This window comes from Taudactylus pleione, unplaced genomic scaffold, assembly GCF_031769625.1.
Source record: "Taudactylus pleione unplaced genomic scaffold, aTauple2 ptg000113l, whole genome shotgun sequence".
NCBI lineage: Eukaryota > Metazoa > Chordata > Amphibia > Anura > Myobatrachidae > Taudactylus > Taudactylus pleione.
This window is the reverse complement of record NW_028284515.1, coordinates 5,364,195-5,389,610: the sequence shown is the minus strand read 5'-3', so window position 1 is coordinate 5,389,610 and position 25,416 is coordinate 5,364,195. Positions and strand designations below refer to the sequence as shown.

The following is a 25,416-nucleotide window of genomic DNA, read 5'->3' as shown; positions in this document are numbered from 1 at the left end:
TGCTACTGGGGGGAAGGTTAGGGTTAGGCTGCTGGGGGAAAGGTTATGGTTAGGCTGCTGGGGAAAAGGTTATGGCTAGGCTGCTGGGGGAAGGTTAGGGTTAGACTGTGGTGGGGCAGGTTAGAGTTAGGCTGCGGGGGGGGTTAGGGTTAGGCTGCTAGGGAGGAAGGTTAGGCTGCTGGGGGGGCGGGTTAGGGTTAGACTTTGGGGGGAAGGTTAGGGTTAGACTGTGGGGGGCAGGTTAGGGTTAGGCTGCTAGGGGAGAAGGTTAGGCTGCTGGGGGGAAGGTTCGGGCTAGGCTGCTGGGGTGGAAGGTTAGGGTTAGGCTGCTGGGGGGGAAGGTTAGGGTTAGGCTGCTGGGGGGAAGGTTAGGGTTAGACTGCGGGGGGGAGGGTTAGGGTTTTGCTGCGGGAGGGGAGGGTTAGGGATAGGCTGCTGGGGTGGAAGGTTAGGGTTAGGCTGCTGGGGGGGGAAGGTTAGGGTTAGGCTGATGGGGGAAGGTTATGGTTAGGCTGCTGGGGGGAAGGTTAGGGTTAGGCTGCTGGGGGAAAGGTTATGGTTAGGCTGCTGGGGGGAAGGTTAGGGTTAGACTGTGGGGGGGCAGGTTAGGGTTAGGCTGCTGGGTAGAAGGTTAGGGTTAGACTGCTGGGGCGGAAGGTTAGGCTGCTGGGGGGGAGGTTAGGGTTAGGCTGCTGGGGTGGAAAGTTATGGTTAGACTGCGGGGCGGGGAGGGTTAGGGTTTGGCTGCGGGAGGGGAGGGTTAGGGATAGGGGAAGGGTTCGGCAACTTACCTCCAGGTGTCTGTATTGCAAGCCACTCGGTATTCCGGCGTCGGCATTCTGAACACTGGTCATGTGTGCGCCGGCATCCCATAACCAACCCGATTTTTGGTCTCATTTAATGTGTATAATGGGAGCAGTATTTAGGAGCAAAACTGAAATACTGTATTGATGAAAGTGGTGCTTGTACAGTGATAGGAGACAGGAATTTTCATATAATACTTACACATTGCTCATCTTTTGGCTTTATTCCCCCGCTCCACACATCTGGGCATACTTCTAGTTAGTGCACAATAGTCATGGACCTAGGTGTGCACTGTGCAGACCACCATCTACAGTAGGTTTAGTGCTGCAAGTCCTAGGGGTAGATTTACTAAAGCTTCTACAAATGAAAATGTGTGATACTGCTCATAGCAACCAATCACATCCTAGCTATCATTCCACTCTATTGCATTCTATGATTGAATGACCTCCATTTGTCTATTTTAGAAGTACAGGAAACCTATACCCAAGTATTTTGTGCTATGCAACCAGTAATGACTAGGAATAGGTATATTCATATATCATGGTATCATATAAAAACTAAAAGATGTCACATTTTTACTGCCTGCTATATTTTCTTACTGTCAGATGAATATCTCCTTATATTGTAACTGTCAGTAAATTTACTGGGAGCAGTTTTTGCCTAGATTTCTGCCAAAGAGCATGGATTACTGTACTAGAGCGGAGTGCAGCATTCCTGACAACGTATGGGGCACTGGTTACAATCCTAGTTACAAATCCAGTGTCAATACACAGAGGTGCTTTAAGAGAAAAGGGGACCCGTGTGCAGGCTCCGATCGGGCCCCCTCCTCTCTGGCGGTGCAGCAGACTCTGGCTTTGTGCCAGAGTCTACTGCGCATGTGCGGATTTCCCGGAACATGGCGCCCGCGCCGTATTCCCAGGACACCTCTACTGCGTCTGTGCAAATCACTGGGAAAATGGCCGCAGTGGACATTTTCCTGGTGATTTTTGCAGCTCTGCAGCCAATGCCGGGCCGACGGAGAGGTACGTATATTTAATTGGGTGTGTGGGGCCCCCCTGAACCCAGGGGCCCGTGTGCACCACACACCTTGCACCCATTATATATACGTCCCTGTCAAAACAATAGATCATTCCACACAAATTGATTATTTTCATTAGAAAGCCACAGGAAGAGTGCTTATTTGAACATTGCTAAATTATATTTATAAAATATTGATATATTTTATATTTGTAAAACCATATCACAATATGTATTTTTTTAGTTATTTACTGCGTATTCATTATTATTATTTTCGCAGACTGAACGTCAAGCCTGGATTGATATTCTCAGAACATCAATTGCAGAGACATCCAATCAAAAATCAAAGTCGAAGAGTCTGCCTGTCCCCTCCACGTCTGCCTCAGATGACAAGCCAGAGAAAAAGAAAAAAAGATTCAGCTTCTTCCCTTCAAAAAAATAGCATCTACAGGAATCAGATGAATTGGAAAACGTTCTGTCTGATTCTTGACTAAAGCGAAACATCTGATCACTGCAGTTCCTGGCAGGGGACCACACACTCAGTTCTGAGCACCTTCAAGCAAACCAAACTGTAGCTAATTAGTAAAGAAAAAAGCCCATTTTTGGAAGACCTACTTGTTCAAAATGAGGCCTGCTAAAGTGTTGAAGCTAACTTGTTACCTAGACACAGCGGAGGTTTTCAATTTGTTAGCAGAACCAATATTCAGCCTAACAGTTCACTAGAAACTTCTGATGTCATAATGATGTCACCAGTTTCTAGTGAATTGACAAACTGAATATCATAAGTCAGCCTTCAAAATGTCAGTCTCCACTATGAGTAGAGTCCAGTCTAAATGATGCAGAACAAATCGTGGTATCACCATCAAAATAGGAAATTAAATAACTGGTCTACCTGTATATGTATTAGCTGTATATATCTTCTATCTCACCAGCAGTATTATTAAAAACAGTCCGAGGAAAAGTATATTGGGCAAGATATCGCTAATGTTGAATATCAGATGGCACAATGACAATGTTCAAATTATACTAAAATGTATTTTTTTAAGTATTTTTTTTCCCCCAGATCCTTAGTTCAAATGACATTCTATTTAAAATTCTTTTTCATAATTGGGCCAGTAGGTGGAGCTCTTTCAATGGTGATCCTGGAGAATACTTAATTTAAAAGTGCTTAAGCAAAATGGCTTTGTGTCCCTTTAATTGTAATAAGTGAAAATATGCGAAGGCTTAATCATGAAAGTCTGTATGGAGCAGTAATATGCTATAACCCATTTAAAAAAAAAGAATCAGCAATTACCAGTCAAATGTAGCCAGACACAAGGGCTAGTCCTACTGCATGGAATCATAGTACAAGTTGGCTGTATAGTTAGTTTACCAAGTTAGGCATCTATTAAACCACCTAATATGAAGAGGTCACATCAGTTATGACATCCAAGTGGTTAGAAGATAACATGGTCTGAAAGTGGTAACCTGCAGCCCATATTTACTGACATGTTTAATAATGCTCTTATTCATTTCTATCAGATTCCTGTTGGTAATGCAGTGATGTTTGAGCCAGATATAAGCTTCAATATAAAAGCATTTTGTGATAGAATAATGAGAGCTGACACCTAATTAATTGCTGGGTGATGGTGACATCATTGGTAATTGCATGTTATTAAACTAGACCCCAATTGTTTTTTAAAGAGCACAAAACCAATATATGATTTGCAAACTGTTGCGCCTATTAGAAAATAGCATTCAGCACTAATGATGTGTTAAAGAGAAAAGGGAATTAGGTAGAGACCCTGAGCGTTGGCGGAACGCGTAATCACTGAAGCCTATGCCGAAATTTGGGGATAGCTTGGCGATTCTGGTCCACACTTCCAAGGTCTCTCCTGGGCATGCACAGGGGCGCAAGCCAAGTGATGCCTAAAATGGCCGCACCTCTGCTGTGACAGTAGTTCTGCCACTGTTCCCTAAAGGCTTACTCAACCATAGCATTCCTCTACGATTGGTAAGTGTGGTATGAAAAATCACAATACTGCTAATTCACTTCGCAGAACTGTAAAGGGCTCCACATTGCTTAAAATATGTGTCACTATCAGATTGTACAGCTTATTTGACATTCAAGTTTTCATCTTGCTCTTTATACTTCTATAAGCCTAATGGTCTTCCTGTATCTTTTGTACTTTTTCATACTTCAATCTTTTCTCATTGCAGCTCGCAAACATTAATATTCCATGTGATATATATTACATGTTGCTGTTGTCATTGTTTTTTGCTACAACAACAGAAGTGTTTTCATTGTGCATCATCTGACAATTTATGGTCCTGGTCGTTTTTATTACAATAACAGTAGGTATAGGCTGTCATTTTTGTAAAAGCAGCAGTATAGGCCCAGAAAACGGCTTTATTAAAACAAAATCGGCTGCTACTAATTAACAGAGGAGATTTTGTGAATGAGAAACACATTTTTACATTATTACAAGTCTAAGTCATTTTTGCATATTATGGTGTTTACGCTTAGGCATGCTACAGTAAGCTTTGTTTTTGCATGGTAGTGAAGTCTCAGACATTTAGCTTGCTAAAACGATATAGGCCCTGATTCTGAGTCGCATGTAATATGGTCACAAGTCAAAACACCTACAGTGATCGTCAGTCCTATGTGTAGCTCCAGAGCAGGACTCACTGCCGCCCTGTGCTGGCCCAGCCCCCTGAACATGTGATGTCACGTGACGGGCTAAGACACCGGCATGAGAGAGTGGAGAACTGCCCAGATGATCCAGGCGGCTCTACACACTGCAAGGTCCTTTGGACGCTCAGAGCAGCACTAAAACATCGTCACTGGCTGCAGAGTCTATTTCAGGCACCCTGCTAGCCAGATGCAGGGGTATGGGGCAGCGATGGTACTACCCCCCAGGGCTCTGTGCACTGGGCTATGGCCCCGCTCATTCACAAATCCCTACGGCTCTGCCTATGTTATGGCCCCGCTCTTTCACAAATCCCTACGGCTCTGCCTATGTGACTATGGGGAGATGTATCAAAGCTTTGTAATGAGTGGAGAAGTGTAGATGTTGCCCAAGGCAGCCAATCAGCATCTAGCTAGCATTTATTAAGTACAGTTTATAAAATGATAAGTAGAAGATGATTGTTTGCTATGAGCAACTTCTCCACTCTTCAGAAATAATTATTGATACATCTCCCCCTCTATGCCCACATTATGAATTCTACACATCTCTGTGATTGCACCACCACCAGCCCTCTGCCATTTAGAGCAGTCATCATCACTCAATTGCACTTACACTTACCTCACGCTAGGTGTAGAAGATACGACTGAAAATGCTGTGCACTGTCACAACTCAGAATAAGTCACAGCTCATGCCACACACCCACGTCACACCAACAGGACATTTCTCTTACATGTGAACCAGGCTCTAACCAGGGGCGTGCAAGCGGTGCCATAGCCCAGGGTGCAAGGCCCTGGGGGCAGCACCATTGCTTCCCCACAGCACCTGCATTTGGGTTGCAGAGTGCCTGGAATGGCGCCCTGCAGCTAGTAACGCTGCTGCAGAACCACCCGGAGAGCTCTATCAGCATGTGCTCTGCAAATTTTAGAGCGGCCACCCACAGTGTCAATGCTCTACTTCCTAGAGCTCTGTTCCAGCGCTCCGTCTGTACACTCTGTTGCTGCCCATTTGCCACCCAGTTAATCCCATTCAGCCATTACAGGGAAAAGACTGAGTCAGAATCGCTCGTAAAAGCTTGACAGATGCGCTCACATTTGTACTTGCATGTGATGCAGAATCAGGCCCATAGTTGACATTTGACCATCTAGACTTGTATATGTTTGTCAAACAGAAGAGTAAAATTGTCCCTTTAACTAGGCTTGCTCTGAAATTGCAGTGGGTGCAGGTGGTGAAGGAGCTACTCCATGCAACAGCGGTAGTTCTGCCATTGACTAGAAACAATGGTTTCTATTATCATCCTCGTTTACATGTATTTTACAAAGTACCAAAAACTCTTGTCAAATGCATAAAAAAAAAAAAATCAAACAAAAAAGAAAAAAAAACAGCACTAGATACAAGGCCTATACAACACCAATAGTGCTTTTTTTTGGCATTTGTGTTTTTCTTACTGATAAGTGACCTCAGGAAACAGGTAATTGTTTATTCTGTAGTTCTATATGTTCACAGATGGAGAAATGTATGTACAGTATGTTTCATTTTAGACATTGTTGCTCATTCTGTCACTTTTTGGGGGATTTTCGTTTTAATACCTTATATAGTGTAGCCAACTCTTATAGTGTAGCCAACGCTTACACCCAGTGCAGGCAGCCATGATGTCAGCTTAGCTGACATCCTAGCCTATGCAATTCACCTGGAAATAGTTACACCACTGAGGCATGAGACACAATGTTACTAGTGAGTTATTAGGCCAAGTCAAATAAATACTGGCAGCTTCCGCCATGCAAAGGAACAAAAACACTTTAACACGAAGAATAGTAATCTGAGGGATGTCATAGCAGCACACAGTCCATATATGTATATGACAACGGAAACAGGTTTTCTAGATGTGCCAAGTGAGCTACTTTTGTAATAGTTTCATGTTTCGTAGAAATATTTCACTTCACTGTGCTTAGTATGTGCTGGTGGAGTGGCATAATGTAGGTATTCCCAACTCTGGTTCTTAAGCACACCTAACAGATAATATGTTTAGGATTTAACTTAATTTAATTGCCAGTTTATTTAGATAGATTTCCATACTAGTTGATCTATTCAGCAGGATAGAGTTCTTATGATCAGCCAGGACCTCTGCTGGCCACCTGGCATATTAGTGTCTGTGCTTCGGAGAAGAGGAGTAACCTCACGCATTTCGCTCAGTGGCTCTGCTCCAATCAATACCCCTTCAGCTCACAAATATCCAGACACTGATAAAGACCTCATGGGTCTTAGGCGAGAGACTGGTGTAGCCCCCACCCCCACCCGATTGCATAAATGGGTTAAAGTAATACAGCCCACTCAGTGCACACATTGCACAGGCCCTAAGCAGATGCCTAGGTACCCAAATAGATGATCTCTTTACCACAAATGACCACAGGAGGATAATGGCAGATGCGGAGTTTAACTGGGACAATACATCCGTGAAACCGTATCACAGGTGTCATAGGGTGAGCTCAGGGGTGGACATAAAACTCCTGAAGGGCTACTGTAAGCACAGATATTGCTGAATATAGTACTTATAGTGGGGAGAAGGTGTGATTTCAATACAATGAATTTAAAAATATACGCAGGTGTATTGATCTGTTTGACTTTGTCTGTTAATAATTATCTTATCTGTCCCCAGCGGGAAAGTCCTAAAACATGGCCTCTTGAGGTTCTTCAAGCCTGGACTTGTGAAACCTGGAGTAGATCATTTATACATGTTACCACTTAGCACTGTTGTCTGTATCAATGTCACTGTCATTTCTTGAAGGTTCCTTAGCAGGAACTGCAGCTTTGAAATTATACTGCAATATTGTTATCTTGTTTCTACAACTGATCTCACAGTGGTGCTAATGTTGTTAGTGTCCCCAGTAATGGCTATAACAATTGAGAAAGAAAAATAAAATCATTGGTGGTGCTCCATTTTTTTTTAGATGTTTGTTTACTAAATTTGCAAATCACAAATAAAGTTTTAAAGAATACATGTAACAAATTGTTATTATTATTATTAAAAATAATAAACTTGGCTGAGGGTAGGAAGTCTATCTCGGTATATAACACACAGGGGTCTATGTACTAAGCCTTAAGGTGCCCATCCACTAGGCTATGCGGGGACGACGGCACAATTACAACGCCGTCGTCTTCCGCGGGGTGAAGTCTGGAGAAGTCTTGCTCCCGGGTCCTCGGTGGTGACGGGGCAGCAGTCCTCGGCGGTGACGGGCAGCAATCCTCGGCGATGACGGGCAGAGTCAGCAGGGCACTGGTCTCCGGCAGGCTGCAGGACCCCCCCTTAGTGGCTCCCAGCAGCGGACATTCCATGGCAGCAGTGTCCCTCTAGACAGGTGAGTGACAGCGCTCCCTCTGTTGGCACTCTGCTTTATGGTGGCGAGTTCATCTCTGAACATGGCAACCTGATGGCGGTCGTCAGGTTGACCGTCATGTTCGGGCGATGATAGATGTTAAAAACTCACCAGCGGGCACGCGCATCGCTGGTCGTTTTTAACCTTTTACTGCCCGATTACCAAGCAATGGAGCGATAACGACCGTCGTTATCCCTCCATCGCTAGGTTTAATCGCCTAGTGGATGGGCAGCATTAGAGAGAGATAAAGTGAATGGAGATAAGTACCAACCAATCAGCTCCTGTCATTTTTTCAAACATAGCATGTAAAGTGACAGGAGCTAATTGTTTGGTACTTTATCTCCATTCACTCTATCTCTCTCCAAGGCTTAGTAAATAGACAGTGCAGGGAAAGCCTCTGGGGGCAGCCCGGCATCTCCGGGAGTGCTGGGCACGCCCCCAGAGTGATACTAGTGACGTGCTGCGAGGCCACATCCCTTTCTAGTGAGACCACTCCCCATGAGTACATAGAAGCAACTAGAAGTGATGGCCATCTAATGCTGTAACATCAATGGTCGATGGTTTTAAAACATTGGATTGGCACTACCGATGTTTTCTTAACATCGGGCACCACCATCAATGGTACGGCATCTGTGTCACGCCAATGATGGTAAAAACATTTGCCATTGGCCAGAGACCATTGATGGTTGCAAGAGAAAAGCAAACCATTGATGGTCGATGGCGATCCCTAATTCAGGGCGCTGAGACTGAGGCAACGCCTGCCTGCCCCTTCCTGATACTGCTGTGCCTGATGAGAGTGAGGGAAGATGTGTCAAACCTCCAGAGAGAAAAAGTGGAGAAATTGCATATAGCAACGAATCAGCATCTAAAGCCCGGTACACACTGGACGATATTTATGAAACATATAAACGATAACTTTCAACGATATTTATTTCAAATCGCCCAGTGTGTATTCACTTACCGACGAACGATGCGCGCTCCCCCCAGTCATCTGAACATGCAGTCCAATCTGGGGATATCATCAACGATGCCGTGCTGCTTTATTATATTATTTGGGAAATGTCAAATGTTTAGACTTATTATGTAAAGCAGTACTTGCTTGATAAAAAAAAAAAAAAAATAACAAAGAACCTTGTTTTTCAAGATAAGTATTAGTGAAGCGAAGTCAGTTTAGACTTTCAATGAACACAACAGCGATCTTGTGCCATGAAAAGTCATTACTAGAAATAGAATCAGTGATGCACAAATTGCCCACATGAGAGGATAACCTGCTATATTCTGAATCTGAATTAATAGTAGACTACTTATTACCTTTCTCATAATGGCGGATGCAGCTTCGATGAACTCAGAATACGCACGATTACCTCAACAAATATGGCCGAGACTCATACGAACCCAACGTATGCGCCCAAAACAATCATGGCGGAAAGTAGCACGCCAAAGGTGGGCCGTTCCCTCCGCGTCCTTAGTGGGTTGGCCGCTGTCTGTGCAGACGAGATAGAGAAGATAGTAATGTGTCCGGTTTACCATGGCCGGCAGACGGGGGAATGCCGTACTCTCCACTAACCCTAAGGGGAGCCCGTCCAGTAATAGGGATCAGCGGTGCCCCCTGAAGCCCGATCCCTCAGAGACCCACTGCCATCGGCAGGAAAATGAGCTGCAGGTCCTGGAGTCCATCTATGGGGAGGACTTTACAGATCTACGTAAAAGTTCTGCCTGGAAGGTAGATTAAAGTGTAAATGGGAACTTGCTGACATCTATGTCCTGTCTATCTATCTATCTATCTATCTATCTATCTATCTATCTATCTATCTATCTATCTATCTAGAAGTCAGTAGAGTTATCTACTACAGGTTGTAAATATGTCAGACAAAGAAGTAATGTTGGGTTTTTCTATTTATATTAGACACAGACATGACATGGGATATTTATCAAGCCTGTATTTCATAACATTGCATTATGTTATGTATCACTGCTATGTAACAATAGCTGCAGGCAGATGGTATGATTACTGTACTCACAAAGGGGCATATTTATTAATCTATGCAACCTTATCGCGGCAATTTGCCCAAATGTATATTACTGAGTCGCTGGGACAGGGGCTCCGATAGGAACCCCTCCCGGCGATCAGTAGAAGTAAAGTGATTACATTAGCTACAGCTATATCTAATGATGGCGTTAGCTGCCAGGACCATGCTTTGGAAGGCTTAGCCTTTCAGAACTTGGTAAATCTAACAGCTTCGCTATGGGTGATGCTCGGCTGCTGTCGGAAGTAGAGGGAACATGGCAGATATGGAGATATCCGCTGCAGTCCCTCCATGGTACGTTGGGGTGATACTTGATATTTGTGGGTTTCCCCGAAAACAAACGTTTTGATAAATAGGCCCCATTATCTTATTCTGTTTAGATGTGCGGTACATTGTGGGGGAGATTTATCAAAGCTTGGAGGGAGATAAAGTACCAACCAAGGGCAACTCAAAGGCCTGTAAAGGTAACTCTTCTGACACCTCCTGCTTAAAACCCAAAAAGTCAGAAAGATTGTGAGGCCCCGCTTTCATAGTCTGTATTCATACTGAAAAACATCATCAAGCGAGCTTTTTCCCTTTTGCAGGCTGTGTTGGCAAAGGCCAACTCACTTTACAGGCTCTGTTTGAAAAATAACAGGAGCTGATTGGTTGGTACTTTATCTCTCTCTACTTTTTCTCTTTCCAAGCCTTGACAAGTCTCCCCCACAGGAATCGGTTCCACCAATGGATGGGAAGTGCAAGTGAGGGTGGGAACACATGCTGGAAGCTATGTGACCGCTCGCACCTCCTGTATGGGAAGGAGGTAAATCCATAAGAGAGAGGAGGGCTTGAGCCAAAGGCCCTTTATGTCCCTGCTTATCCAAGCTCTTCTGGTGCAGATTAACCAGGCTATAAACATAGGCAGCCTGTCTGTAAACCAGAATCTGTTTGCGGCAGTGATCCCAGCCTGAGCCTCCTTTTCAGTTGGGCCTCTTACATGTGTACCTCCTGAGGTTAGTGCTGCCCAAGGGCTGGCTAGCAGAGTCAAATGCCTCTACTGTCTCTGGTAGTTACACCGCTGCTTGGTACTGCAACATCTAGTACCTACACAAGGGATTATTGCCCTATAGTCACATTACAGAATTAAAGTTGTAGAAGTAGAGACCAACAGATGGGTTACTGTAATACTAGTTTACGGTTATTATTTTAAGTTGTCATTAAATGTGTGCTGTGGTATGCGGGTAATTGGCTTCCTTGGTTTTCACAGATGATGGTGGCTAGAGAACTGCAATTTGTATATATTATATATATATTTTTTTTGTACAGAGAATCCAGATATACCCATTTTAACAGAGTGTTGCTATGTGCAGATCACATTAGAATGGGTTTATACACACAAGCTGCACTTGTATTGCAGATCTAATTCATACAAACATTTAGTAGACATTTGTCCATTTAAAGTGTTCTCATTCGGTAGACCACCCCTCAATTTTTCGCTAGACCTTTTCCAGGGTACCCCATACGTGGACTTCCACTGTTACTTATTTCCAGGAGGAGAAGTATGTTTGTAAGGCCTGTCAAAGTACAGTACCCATTGGCAACTGCAGTCAGGTGCCATTTTAGTGTCATACCTCCTATTCATTCCATCTATTGCTGTGGGCTCGCAGGACACTCGAAGTGTTAGATATTCCAGTGACCGTGCTTCTGTTTCTTTTTACTTAGTCCCAGTGATGTCACCTTATGCTTCCTTGTGATACATTGCATGGGAATCAGCGGCAATCGGCTACTGACTCCTTGCTAGGCATCAATATTTAGTCCATGCTGATGTTTTTGGGAACGTTCTCTAAATTCCAGTTACCATGTTTATTTTTATTTAGAAATGTTCCTATTTATTTCCCATTATTATTAAGTTTCTCAGAACATTCCTCTTTAGATGCAAGTCACACTCTTATTGTCAAGGCTGTGTAAGTTAATGATTTCTGAAGTAATAAAATACAACTATACTGCATGTAAATTCCCATAGGAAGAATTGGGTATACCTGCATTGTGTGTGATTTTTCTGTGTAGATATGTAGCTAAAAACCATAAAATATCTATTTCAATCTCGAGGGGGGGGGGAGGGGGGGGGAGTGAACAGAAACAGGTGGTTTTACTCTGGAAAAGAAATGTGAGTTTTTGGAATTGAATTGCAAGTGTAACTCGCACAAACTCGCACCTAATTCAATTCCCCCCCCCCCCCCCCCATAGGGATTTATTCGTTAACTGGTTTACAGATGTTATTGAAAAGCTCAAAGGGAAAAAAAACTATATTGGTCGACTGCTCTATAAAATTAATATGACACATTTGCTAAAATTTGCTATTTACAAAATCCGTATTTTTGTGCATTGCTGTGACTCCCCAAAATTTATCTGTACAGGTATTTTCAGATTTCTGTTTGTTATACACCATGAATGACCTGTTAAGACTGGCTTTTGTACTAGCATATACAAGAAGAGCTACTCACTTAAAGGACCAGAATCTTATACAAAATGTCTAATTTATCAGCACACAAGTTCTTGAGCTGAATTATGTTGGTGATATTTGTACATAGTATACTATAATATTGATACTTGCTATACTAAGTAGCTAATGATACCTGTGTTTATTATTGCACATGTTTTGAGTGTTATTGTTATTTACAGTCTTGTAAAACATAAAATCCAAAGGGACAGATACCATTAAGTGAATTTAATGAAGTCTAAAATCAGCTTGGTTACAGTTAATAGCAATTATAGAGTTTCCATAGCTAGAACATTTTTTGACATATGTTATATTTGCCCATTGATAATTCTATGGAGCATGTATATATTATCTGTTTTTAAACCAGATAATTATAACTTCTTATCGCCGCAATAAGGAAGAGCGTATTTCCCGGGTGTATGAATAATCACATCCAGGGACAGGGACTCCAATAATGTGATCACTGCTCTTGTGGGACCCGAAATGCTACTGAACATGTGCGGTCTGCTGACCATGCATGTGCGAGCGACCCATTGCCGGGGTGAGAGCCTACAGATTTGTCTCCCCTGGTAACTACTGCGGAGTGTAGCCCATAGACTACAATGGCGTTAGCTACCCGAGCCAAAGCATTCCGGAGCTTGGTAATATCCAGTGGTGGATCTACATTTTTGGGGCCCTGAAGCTTGAACTGTTATGGGGGGCCCCTTTGCAACCAGCAACAATAATGCAACATCCAACAAGGTCCAAAGGGACTAGCTGCCCTTGCAAGGGCCTTGAGGCCCAAATGGTGGAGATGCAGAAACCCCCCAGAGAGTGAGAGACTATAGATAGATGTAGAAACCCCCCAGAGAGTGAGACACTGTAAATGGATAGCTAGATCGATGTAGAAACCCCCTAGAGAGAGAAACTGTTGATAGAACACATACAAAACCAAAACCTACTCACTTCCTCTCTGGGATCCTCCTGAGTGGGATCTCTGGAATCCCCCTGTCACGTCTCTCCCCCACACCACATGCCATCCCTCAGTCAGCTCAGCTTTCAGTTTGTGGTCAGCACTGCAGGGCTGACTTCTGGCAGATGGGACAGCACAAATGGAGATGGGAGCATCTAGTGGCACCTGGCAGTATTGCACTCAGCAGTGACACTGACAGCAGCTCTCTATGCTGCGCCCGCCGGCTCATAAGAGCCATCCTATGGTCAGAGCTGTAGATAGTGTCTGCCGGCCAGTACTGATCAGAGGTGGTTTCTGAGTACTCAGAACCCACCCTCCTACATGCACTGGTGTAGAGCATATTCTAAGGTCATTATTAAGTACTTTGACCCATTGGCTTATGATTCTATCTCTAAAATTACCTTATTTTAATAACACACACTTAAAAAAACTCCATAGATTTTGTTGAAAAATTCACTCATTGAATATAACTTTGCTTCAGGGGCCCTCTCCGGGGTTAGGGGCCCTGAAGCTTAGGGCTTCATTAGTTTCACAGTAGATACACCACTGGTAATATCAGCAATAAAACAGCCCCCCATTAAAACCTATAAGGGTCAGAAAATGTTTCGGATATCTGCAATGATCCTTAAGGCTAGTGTGTACCGACCTCGTTAGCGACGCAATCTGGCAGTGATGAAGCGTCGACGGGGGCTATGCTGCATTCGGCAACATGGCCCTCGCTAATGTCGTCGCCCGTTGAACCTGCATGCCGGTCCGAAGGGCGATGTCGTTGATGACCTTGATCTACGCACACTTTTGTGACCCCTTCCCTCACACGGTGAAGTAGACCAACTAATCATTGTATGTTGTGTGGGCTTATCAAAATCTGTTTGGCAATGGCGGTAAAACCGTACAGCGATGACCCCCATGATGGTTTATAGTTGTCATTCTATCCTCAAGTCCAGTAGCCAATTTTTGCATTGCAGCTCAGGTCAGTCAGCATAGTATCCTAAATCGTCCAGTTGTTCGGCAGGTGTGGGGGGCAACTAGAAGGCAGTGTAGTAGTATTTTAGCATTTGTGAAGTCTGAACCTTTTACATGTTTGAATAGTATCACAATGGGGAGTATATGTTCCATTGGAAGCAGAAGGCCATATAAGAATACCTTGGAGGTTCACATTTTGTCACATTGCTGTCTGAACATTTTTGTGACCATCAATACCTGGAAAGGATTAATGACATAATTAAAAGAAGGAAAACCGATGTATTGCAAGTATTGTTAATACAATAAAATAGTGCACACAACTTAATGGGATCTCTGAATCTGCATTACTGCTTTAGCGCATTGGTTCCAAATATTGCTACAAAGTCCAAAGCATTAAAAATATAGGTAGAAAGGTCCAATAGCATGGTTCAGTGCTGTCACATTATACGTTTTTATATTGGATCATTTTTCAAGTTAAATGGTCACCACTCGGTGAGCTAAAAACCTGTTTGACAACACAGCGATGTGATCCTGTTCACATGTAACACGCTCATAACACTAATTGAAGCATCCGTGTACTGTACTGGTCTATTGATTGTAATGAGAGAATATATCTATAGTTATGTACAATGCAAGTTTATAATTTGTGTAATTTGTTTCATTCAGGTCCAGCAGCCCCCAGAAGTTACCCTTGCTCTATCCCCCCAGGGTAATGAGTGTCATGTCAAGTTGGACCTTTGGGTAAAATGTCCACAAACATACCCTGATGTGTGAGTATCTTCCATATTCTCTACTGGCACATTTATATCTGTCAACACAATAAAGACCAACATCTTCATCTATAGCTTGCTGCTCCACCCGATCTGCCATACATGAACGTAAGCTGTTCTCATCAAGTCTGAAAGTCATCTGATGGAGTTTCTTTAGTGTAGCTCATCATTGTAATTACATACAGACACAGGGCCTGATTCAGAGCCGGACACTCTTTCAGAGCGCTCGCTCTGATTCGGTGCCCTCCCTCTGAATTTTAGAGCGGCTTCCTGGCCGCTTGCATAGCTGTGGGTGACCACCCACAGCTATAGCGAGCGGCCTAAAAGATGGTCGCGATGGTCAAGACCATCGCGACCATCGGGCTTGCGACGAGACCCTTGTGGTAGGGTCTCGTTGCCGCAAGCCCTGGAGTGCTTTTGGCTCTATCAGAGCCAAAAGCACTCCCACTGACATCACTTGTGATGTCAGTGGGGCCGGTCCCAGACGGTAGGCGTTCCCATGGTAACGCCTCCGTCTGGCCAGCCACGCCCCCGGCACGCCATCCAAAGGGGGCGTGCTGTCACTCACCATCGACAGCACGCCCCCTTTGTAGCGAGACCCATAGCGACAGCTTGCCCGTCGCTATGCGGGTCTCGCGCATGCGCACGACTGAGCTGGCTCCCTCGTGCGCATGCGCACTTGGCCAGCATCGACCCGCTTGCGAGCGCTCGGCACTCGCGAGCAGGTCTGAATCAGGCCTACAGTCATTGTCCGACCACATCCACCAGCCATCTGTGTTTTGGCTTTTTTGTGTTGTGAATCTTAGATACGGTGGAATTAGGTTAATTTTGTTGCTCGTTCAGACTAGTCTGTAATGATAAACAGTATTACAGTCAAACCTCCATTTTCCATTCCCCAACTTTTCCAGATAATTCACTTGTTTCACAGACGCATAAATCCCTAATGTAGGTCTGCGGGCCCATTTCCCTGATTGGTCTACAACTGTATCCCATATATTCCCAGACAAAGGGCTTTAGAACGTAGCTGAAGCTTTCAACAGCTACCGGAGGTGAACATTTAAAACAGCACAAGCAATCAGTGTAAAGCATGCTGGGCATTACACTGACTGTGAGTGCCTTTTTCAATTTTCACCTCCAACCTGCCGGGAAGCTTAAATTATTTTGAGAATGTTCAGCGCTGGACAGACTTTTTCCCGCCTATCTTACTGGTGTACACCATAGCTTGTATTAATGATACAAGCACTTGGGGTTTATCCTCACATTCACATTTCATTTTACAGTAAAAATATACAGTGCATCCGGAAAGTATTCACAGCGCTTCACTTTTTCCACATTTTGTTATGTTACAGCCTTATTTCAAAATGGAATAAATTCATTTTTGTCCTCAAAAGTTTACACACAATACCCCATAATGACAACGTGTAAAAAGTTTTTATTAGATTTTTGCTAATTTAATAAAAAAAACAAAAAACAACTAAGAAATCACACGTACATAAGTATTCACAGCCTTTGCTCAATACTTTGTTGATGCATATTTGGCAGCAATTACAGCCTCAAGTCTTTTTGAATAGGATGCCACAAGCTTGGCACACCTATCTTTGCAGCACCTCTCAAGCTCTATCAGGTTGGATGGAAAGCGTCGGTGCACAGCCATTTTCAGATCTCTCTAGAGATGTTTAATCGGATTCAAATCTGGGCCACTCAAGGACATTCACAGAGTTGTCCTGAAGCCACTCCTTTGATATCTTGACTGTGTGCTTAGGGTTGTTGTCCTGCTGAAAGATGAACCATCGCCCCAGTCTGAGGTCAAGAGCGCTCTGGAGCAGGTTTTCATCCAGGATGTCTCTGTACATTGCTGCATTCATCTTTCCCTCTATCCTGACTAGTCTCCCAGTTCCTGCCGCTGAAAAATATCTCCACAGCATGATGCTTCCACCACCATGCTTCACTGTAGGGATGGTATTGGCCTGGTGATGAGCGGTGCCTGGTTTCCTCCAAACATAACGCCTGGCATTGACGCCAAAGAGTTCAATCTTTGTCTCATCAGACCAGAGAATTTTTTTTTTTTTTTAATCCAGTAAATTTTTATTGATTTTTATATGCATAATAAATTTACATTATAAATAATACAATAAAAACTACTAAATACATAAATCAAAAAAGATAAATGTGTGTGGTTTCACTTCACAACATTTAAATAAAAAATTAATTATATTCCTTCCTTCACATGACTTGCAAACAGCAAATATATAAATTGACATATACATATACGGCAATGCCTTTTCACACAACAATATTCGCTTATTATGGTAACGTTACTCCCTTGAATTAAGCACTGAACAGGTTAGGCACAGTCATCCTTGAACAACTATGTGGAGAATCGAGCCATCTTTCCCAGGTAGCATAGTATTTCTGCACTGCATTTCTGGCAGTATAAACATACTTTTCATGTGCAGCAACCGCCCCAACCAAGGATAGCCATGTTCCCAGGTTTGGCCCAGAAGTCGCCATCCACTCCCTTGCTATACATACTTTGGCAAGTGTACAGAGGTTATTAGTGTATCGTATGGCATGTTTATCGATTTGTGTCTGCATCAATCACAGCCAAAATGCATGTCGTAGGGGTAAGGATATCTTGAGGTATACCCGTAGAAATAATAACACGGAGAACCCCCTGCTAAAAGGAATTCACCATCGGACATGACCATATTAAATGCCAAAAGTTCCCCTCAGATGAGTTACATTTAGGACATTTTGAGTCCGTCCTGCCCCCTATTCTCATTAATCGGACGGGTGTCATATATACTCTGTGTATTATAAAGTATTGTATCTGCTGGTTTCTAACGGACGTGGTAGCAAAATGAGGGCTAGCAAGAGCTGCTCTCCAATCATCCTCCTCCATTACTCCAACATCATTTTCCCAATGCAGTTTTAAAGATAATAACTCAGACTTATGATGCTTGTTCGACAAGTTAGAGTAAATCCCATATATTAAGTGGCCAGAACCAGCAGATTGCAATAAAGTTTTAATGGGAGACTCCTGTAGAGATAGAGGAACTTCAGAGAACTGGGCATTGATAGCATGTCTAAGCTGAAGGTATCTAAAGAAGAAATGGTTGGGGACGTCAACCTCTAGACGCAACTGGTGAAAGGACTTTAGCGTTTCTGCCTGAAATATCTGCCCAATAGACACTATACCCCACTGGCCCCAGGTCTCACCGACCTGAAGAGCAGAGAGCTCCCTGAGACAATTAGCATGAGCAAGAGGAGTATCTAGATCTATGCCCTCCGCTTGTAATAGATGCGAAACCAGTCTCCAGATAGTGATGGCCTGCCTAATTAAGGGCATATTAAAATAAATAAATATATATATATATATATATCACTCAGCAATAGTCGCAATGGAGATAGGCCTGTCTTGTAGTGAGCCAGGACAAGGGAAGGCAAGGAATTATCAGTTTTGTTATTAATCCATTCCCATACATGTGTCAATTGTGCAGCAAAATAATAAAATTTAAAAAAGGGTAATGCCAAGCCACCAGAATCACGAGGCCTAGTTAAAGTATCTAATTTTATCCTGACTCTTTTGTTGGCCCACAGTAGAGAGGATAAAAGGCCATCAATCTGTTTAAAAAATTTCTGAGGGATGCACACCGAAATTGGGACACGAGACTTAAGATAGGCAATTTGCGGCAGTAAATTCAGTGACAAATATTGTTGAGGGGTATTAGAGATCCATATTCCTAAATATTTAAATGAATTCACCCATTTTAAAGGAAGATTTATAACAGGACTTACCAGGCATAAAGCCTGTATGATCCGGTTAATCCTGGAGGCTAATATTTTTGCAAGGATTTTTACATCTGTAGTGAGGAGAGAAATGGGTCTGTATGATTCAGTCCTGGTAAGATCTTTACCTGATTTAGGTAAAACAACTATCAGTGCCTCAGATATAGAATTTGGCAACATATTGTTTACAGAAATTTGATTAAATAGCTCCAATAGTTGAGGTACAAATGTTTTGTTTTATGGTTTTTGTATAACTCCAAGGGGACCCCATCTAAGCCAGGGACTTTACCATTTGGGAACGATTTTAGGGCCACCTCTACTTCCTCTAATGTCAATGGGCAGTCAAGAGAGTCCCTTGCCTCCGGGGAGAGTGTCGGGAGTGATACAGCAGACAGAAATTCACACACCTCCTGTAGGGAATGGACCAACCTAGATTTGTAAAGGCCAGAGTAGTATTTAACGAATTCCTCCACAATATCTGGGGTGCGCACATATTCAGCATTATCTGACCCAACTAATTTTATCACTGTATTGGGTGACTTTTGTTCAATTTGGGCCAAGTTAACTAGATAAGAACCGGGTTTATCACCTGATGCATATTGCAAGTGTGAATTAAAAAGTAACTTATATTGGGTCAAACAATCCTTCCACAATTTTTGGGCATCCCACCATGCTTTTTTATTTAATTCTGAACCGTCAGCAATATAGGCTAACTCCAAGGATTTACATGAAGCCTCCAAATCCATTTCAACTTTTTTATAGGAAAACTTCAAACCAGCAACTCTTCTAATGAGAAAGCCTCTGAGAAATGACTTAAAGGCGTCACATAAAACCGAAACAGATGCAGTACCACTATTTAATTAAAAAAATTATTTCCACTCTGCCTCCAACTCCACTCCAGTGCCCATGCGTGACAGCCAAAACTGATTAAATTTCCCAAATTGTTGGCCCCTCTGACCCTCTAAGTCCAGACTGATTGTTATTGGAGAGTGTTCAGAAATCCCCCTGGTCTCATATGTTATCTTGTGGATTCTAGGCAACAAATCTGGTGTAGCTAAAGCCAGATCAATCCTGGAAAATGTTAAATGTGTGTAAGAGAAGCAGGAATATTGTCTCACAGAGGGATACCTCACCCTCCAGGCATCAACTAGGCCCATTCCTCCAACTATATTCGAGAAACCTGTTCCCCTCCCTTGTGTAGCTGGAGCAGACATTCTATGTCTATCTAACAGAGGGTCTAATATGTTATTAAAGTCCCCCACGCATAGAGCAGGTGTTCCCGGGAATAAAGCCAAGAATTTGGCGACATTTTTGAGAACATCATGGGAGTACGGCGGTGGAATATATACCGCCAATAATAATAAGGCTATAGAATTAATTTTACATTTTAAGAACACATATCTACCCCATGCATCACACTGCACCTTTTCCAAAAGGAACTGGACAGATTTCCGCACTAGAATAGACACACCTCGTGACGCAGAAGTATGTGAGGAGTGATATGTCCATCCTATCCATGGCTTCTTTAACGACAACAATTTCCCACCCGTCAAATGAGTCTCCGTTAGACAATTTATATCTGAAGCGTATTTTTTAACCTGTCTGAACACCAGCGATCTCTTAACCTCATCGTTCAAGCCCCTCACGTTCCAAGTGAGAACATTAATATTGTGTGAAGCTGTCATTCAGATAGCTATAAAAATATTTTAACATCCATAAAATCATGTGAAGAATAAGCATGTGACACCACACAAAATAGAGAAAAACCACTGCAATTGAAAAGTAAAAAAATAAAATAGGCAAACTATCCCATACAACTAGCATGGACCCATCCCCTATAACACCCCCCACCCTGTATATCACACCCAACATGGGCATACCTTGTACCTGAACACCCCTATCCCACACTATTAATCTAAACTAAACAATTCAATAAAATATATTACCTTACTTGCATAAGATAAATGGAGCAAAATATATAATGACTAAAGAACAAAACACCTGGAGGCCTCGGAACACTGAGTCTTCCCCCGGGAACAAAAACATATTTTTAGAAAAGAAAAGATGGCGCCGGCGGTGCATGTGATCAGGCCCCATCTCCCAAGGATACTCTGCTGTTGGGTAAGTCAGTCCCTGCAGCCGCGCCAGCTCCGCTCACCGCGGTGACCACTCACTCCGCCAGCCACACACCGGATTTAGGTCCCGGGGGAGCGATCAGGATAGTCGGGCAGGATGTATGGATCCGGAGAGCGCACCAGATCGTGTGCTACAGCATGCTCTCCCTGGCCATGCCCCCAAGAATTTTGTTTCTAATGGTCTGAGAGTCCTTCAGGTGCATTTTGGCAAACTCCAGGTGGGCTGCCATGTGCTTGTTACTAAGGAGTGGCTTCTGTCTGGCCACTCTACCTTACAGGCCTGATTGGTGGATTGCTGCAGAGATGGTTGGCCTTCTAGAAGGTTCTCCTCTCTCCACAGAGGAATGCTGTAGCTCTGACAGAGTGACCATCGGGTTCTTGGTCACCTCCCTGACTAGGGCCCTTCTCCCCCGATCGCTCCGTTTAGACGGCCGGCCAACTCTAGGAAGAGTCCTGGTGGTTCCGAACTTCTTCCATTTACGGATGATGGAGGCCACTGTGCTCATTGGGACCTTCAAAGCAGCAGATATTTTTCTGTACCCTTCCCCAGATTTGTGCCTCGAGACAATCCTGTCTCAGAGGTCTGCAGATGGAGTACATACGAATTACAAGTCCGGCAGTTCAAATCCCGACAGCGGCAGGCCGACACGGCTGAAAATCCTGATCGTCCCCAGGTATCGACTAACCTAACCCTCCTTAGGGGTACCTAACCCTAACCTTCCCCCCCAGTGCCTAAACCTTACCCACCTTCCCCGCCGCCCAAACCTAAGTCCCTGGGGGGGGGGGTGCCTAACCCTAAGTCCCCCCCCTGGGGGTGCCTAACCCTAACCCTCCCTCCCCCTAGCCTAACCCTAACCTCCCAGGGGGATGCCTAACCCTAAGTCCCCCCTCGGGGGAGCCCTAAACCTAACCCCCCCCCGTCCCCATCGGCTGTCCGCAGCGGCGCCCGGCATCACTTCGATCGGGATGCCGGGCGCCGGTCTCCCGGCATTGGTAAAATGACAGGTGTCTAGAATTAGACGCCTGTCATTTAACAGTCGCCGGGATAAAGCGATCGGGAAGCCGGCTGTCGGGCTTACGTCTGCCGGCTTCCTGATTGCATACCCTACAGACAATTCCTTAGACTTAATGCTTGGTTTGTGCTTTGACATGCACTGTCAAGTGTGGGACCTTATATAGACAGGTGTATGCCTTTCCAAATCATGTCCAATCAACTGATTTTACCACAGGTGGACTCCAATTAAGCTGTAGAAGCATCTCAAGGGTGATCAGTGGAACATGATGCATCTGAGCTCAATTTTGAGCTTCATGGCAAAGGCTGTGAATACTTATGTGCATGTGATTACTTAGTTTGTTTTTTTTTTATTAAATTTAAAAAAAATCTCAAAAAAAAAAACTTTACACATTGTCATTATGGGATATTGTGTGTAGAATTTTGAGGACAAAAATGAATTAATTCCATTTTGGAATAAGGCTGTAACATAACAAAATGTGGAAAAAGTGAAGTGCTGTGAATACTTTCCGGATGCACTGTAATACTTTATTTCCAATGCAGACTGTGTAAAAATGGGAACATGGCTGTTTAACAAAAAGTTCTGACATATACAGTTAAAAATAGTTTTTTTTTCCACATTGTATTTGCAGTTTTTGTTTATTTTTTTGTTTTAGTATTATGAAAAAAAATTGTATGTCGGAAATCTTATTCCTCCTTATATGCATTTAGTAACATTATTTACTTGCCTAGTGAAGCCATAGATAGAACTGGAAAAATGCCACCCAGAGATCTAACTGACATGGAAAAGTGTTTTCCTATAATAATTGGTATTTCTTCTAGTGATTGAACATGGAGGTGCTATTGCTTTCCACAGCTAGGAGATACATAGAAAAGTTATTGCTTTCAGAATTACAAAACTACATGATATAAAAAAAATGTACTGTATGTTTGAGACACAAGAAAACACCATAAAAAAAATACAATAATACACTGAACCGCTTCCCAGATAGTGTAAACTCTGGATTCAGGTACAAGAAATTGTTAAAAATAAATATATAATAATATACAGTATATATGAATGAGGAAGAAGGTTATCAGCTAGAGTTCACAGTTAACGCATCCAAAAATTAGCAAAACAATTTCCAGTTTGTATCCAGCATAAGATTTGTGATTCTTCTCTTTAACCACTTAACTGGCGAATTCTTTTTCCAAAAACCGCTCCAAAATTGTCGGTTTCGTTTATGATTGAATTAGGTCACGAACATAATTTTAAACTTATCCATCACTATTTTATTTGAAAAAAATATTTTTTTAAAAACACAGTATACCATAAAAATAGCAATTTTTATATTATACTGTAGTGATGGCCATTGACGGCTGTACCATCGATGGTTCAATCATCGTTAGAAGCCATCAATTGTTTTGCGATTGGTCGAGGAGATCTGTGTACACCACAACTGCCGATGTTTCCTAAACATCGATTGAGGGTTGCCATCGATGGTGCAACATTGATGGCCACAAGCAATGGCAAACCACTTGTCTCCAGCCAGACCATCGATGGTTTGCAAACCATCGATGGTCAGTTGCCATCCCTAATCAGAGGCTCTGCGATAATCATAGATCGATATATATATATATCGATCGAACATTATATATATATATATATATATATATATATAATTTTTTTATATTTGTTTAAGATGATTTATTGCCCGATCACTGTGGCCAGCAGTGATCGGGCACATGGGGACGGGGAGGCGGAGCTGAGCCCGGGCGAACTTTGCAGCAGCCACGGCTACCAGAGCCGCTGCTGCTGCTCCTTCACAGTGATCAAGGTGATCACTGTGGTGCCGCAGCGGGAGCATCTCCCGCTGGCGGCCCGGATACAGAGCAGCGGCGGCGGCTACCAGAGCCGCTGCTGCTGCTCCTACACAGTGATCAAGGTGATCACTGTGGTGCCGGAGCCGCAGCGGGAGCGTCTACCGCTGGCGGCCCGGACACAGACCAGCGGCGGCGGCTACCAGAGCCGCCGCCGCCGCTGCTCCTTCACACACAGTGATCACTATGTGATCACTGTAGTTCCGGAGCCGCAGCGGGAGGGTGTCCCGCTGGCGGCCCGGATAGATAGCAGTAGCGGCGGCTACCAGAGCCGCCACTACTGCTGGTTGCTGAAGGGGGTGGATGGCTGCCCGATCACTGCTGGCCACAGTGATCGGGTCACAAAAGGCAGCACGGCTGCTTCTATGGGGGGGGGCTACCTACGGTGCCCGATCACTGTGGCCAGCAGTGATCGGACATGCTGGAGAGGCAGCCATTCTTGCAGAGGGACCAGAAGGTCCCTCTGATGTAGGCGGCTGCGGGAAGATTAGCTTCACACAGCCGCCTAGTGGCCATTTTCTGACTGGTCGTATCAGATACGACCATGTCAGGGAAAGCCTAGCCTGGTGCGGTCGTATCTGATACGACCATGCAAGGCAAGTGCTTAAAGGCAAAACTTTTTAACATGATTAATGAGTGTTTTGCATACAAACTGGTAGTTGTGTTGCTATTTTTTGGATGTGTTAACTGTGAACTTTTTTACTCACCCATATATATATTCCATAGACAAAAAACCTTATGGTTTCACATGTCCCATTAAGGCTTCTTAGACATGATCTGAAATTTCACAAAACCTATTGATTTTCTGACACTCACACTACAAAAAGCAATGAAATTACGATCATTAAGGCTAACGCCTTAATGGACATGTTTCTTGCGTAATACAGATATGGTATGCCATGACACCATGTGGTTAACTGCAGATTCAACACTCTCACAGAATGAGATTGCTGTCACTCACAAATGGTGGAGCTGTTAATTCACATAATTGTGTGCTCATTGGAATACACATATGCAGTCTATGCAACTGAGGTTTGAGCAGTTATGTGGCACACACATCCCACTCAGTGCCCACAATCTTCCCATTCAGTCACCACAGCAATACCACTGGGTTACAACATCCTTCTCACTCAATATATCCATCTTATTCAACATATACATTCAGCTCCCCAATTACTAAAACTAACATACTCTGTCTATGCATGTACACAGCCCCCCCGCCCCCCTATATGCCTTAATTTTTTTAAATTTCAGATCATGTCTAAGAAACCCTAATGGGATTAATTTTTTTAAAATGTATTCACTATCCGAGTTTGGAGGAACAAACCGGGCCACAACAGGAGGTGTTTCGGGGGTGCACAGGGAGAGACTGCTGTGGGGGCAGACTGCGGGGAAGCGGCATCAGTGGGAGTGCACAGCAGTGCACATGGGCGACAGGGGCTCACTGGCGCTGGGCATGTATCTGAGAAAATAAATCAATAAGACACAGTTGCATGGATGTATTGGTGAGATCCATCTGTGCTTCTATGTTAAAAACTGAATGTGTAAAATAATTTAAAATAAGGACA

The 25,416-nt window shown here is 43.6% G+C and overlaps 2 protein-coding genes across 3 annotated transcripts in view; both read left to right on the top strand.

Moving 5' to 3' along the window:
- LOC148525068 (spectrin beta chain, erythrocytic-like) overlaps positions 1–7,058 on the top strand; it is a 142,097-nt gene extending 135,039 nt beyond the window's left edge. For both annotated transcript variants that reach the window (XM_088471203.1, XM_088471201.1), the window contains exon 36: positions 2,102–7,058. In XM_088471203.1, the coding sequence (XP_088327329.1) occupies positions 2,102–2,263 (162 nt within the window). In that variant the 3' untranslated portion in view covers positions 2,264–7,058. The remainder of the gene's footprint in view (positions 1–2,101) is intronic.
- Positions 7,059–9,303: 2,245 nt separating this feature from the next.
- Positions 9,304–25,416, top strand: part of EIF2AK4 (eukaryotic translation initiation factor 2 alpha kinase 4) — a 109,096-nt gene continuing 92,983 nt past the window's right edge. The window contains 2 exon segments of the mRNA XM_088471200.1: positions 9,304–9,584; positions 14,949–15,052. Coding sequence (XP_088327326.1) covers positions 9,390–9,584; positions 14,949–15,052 — 299 coding nt within the window. The 5' untranslated portion in view covers positions 9,304–9,389.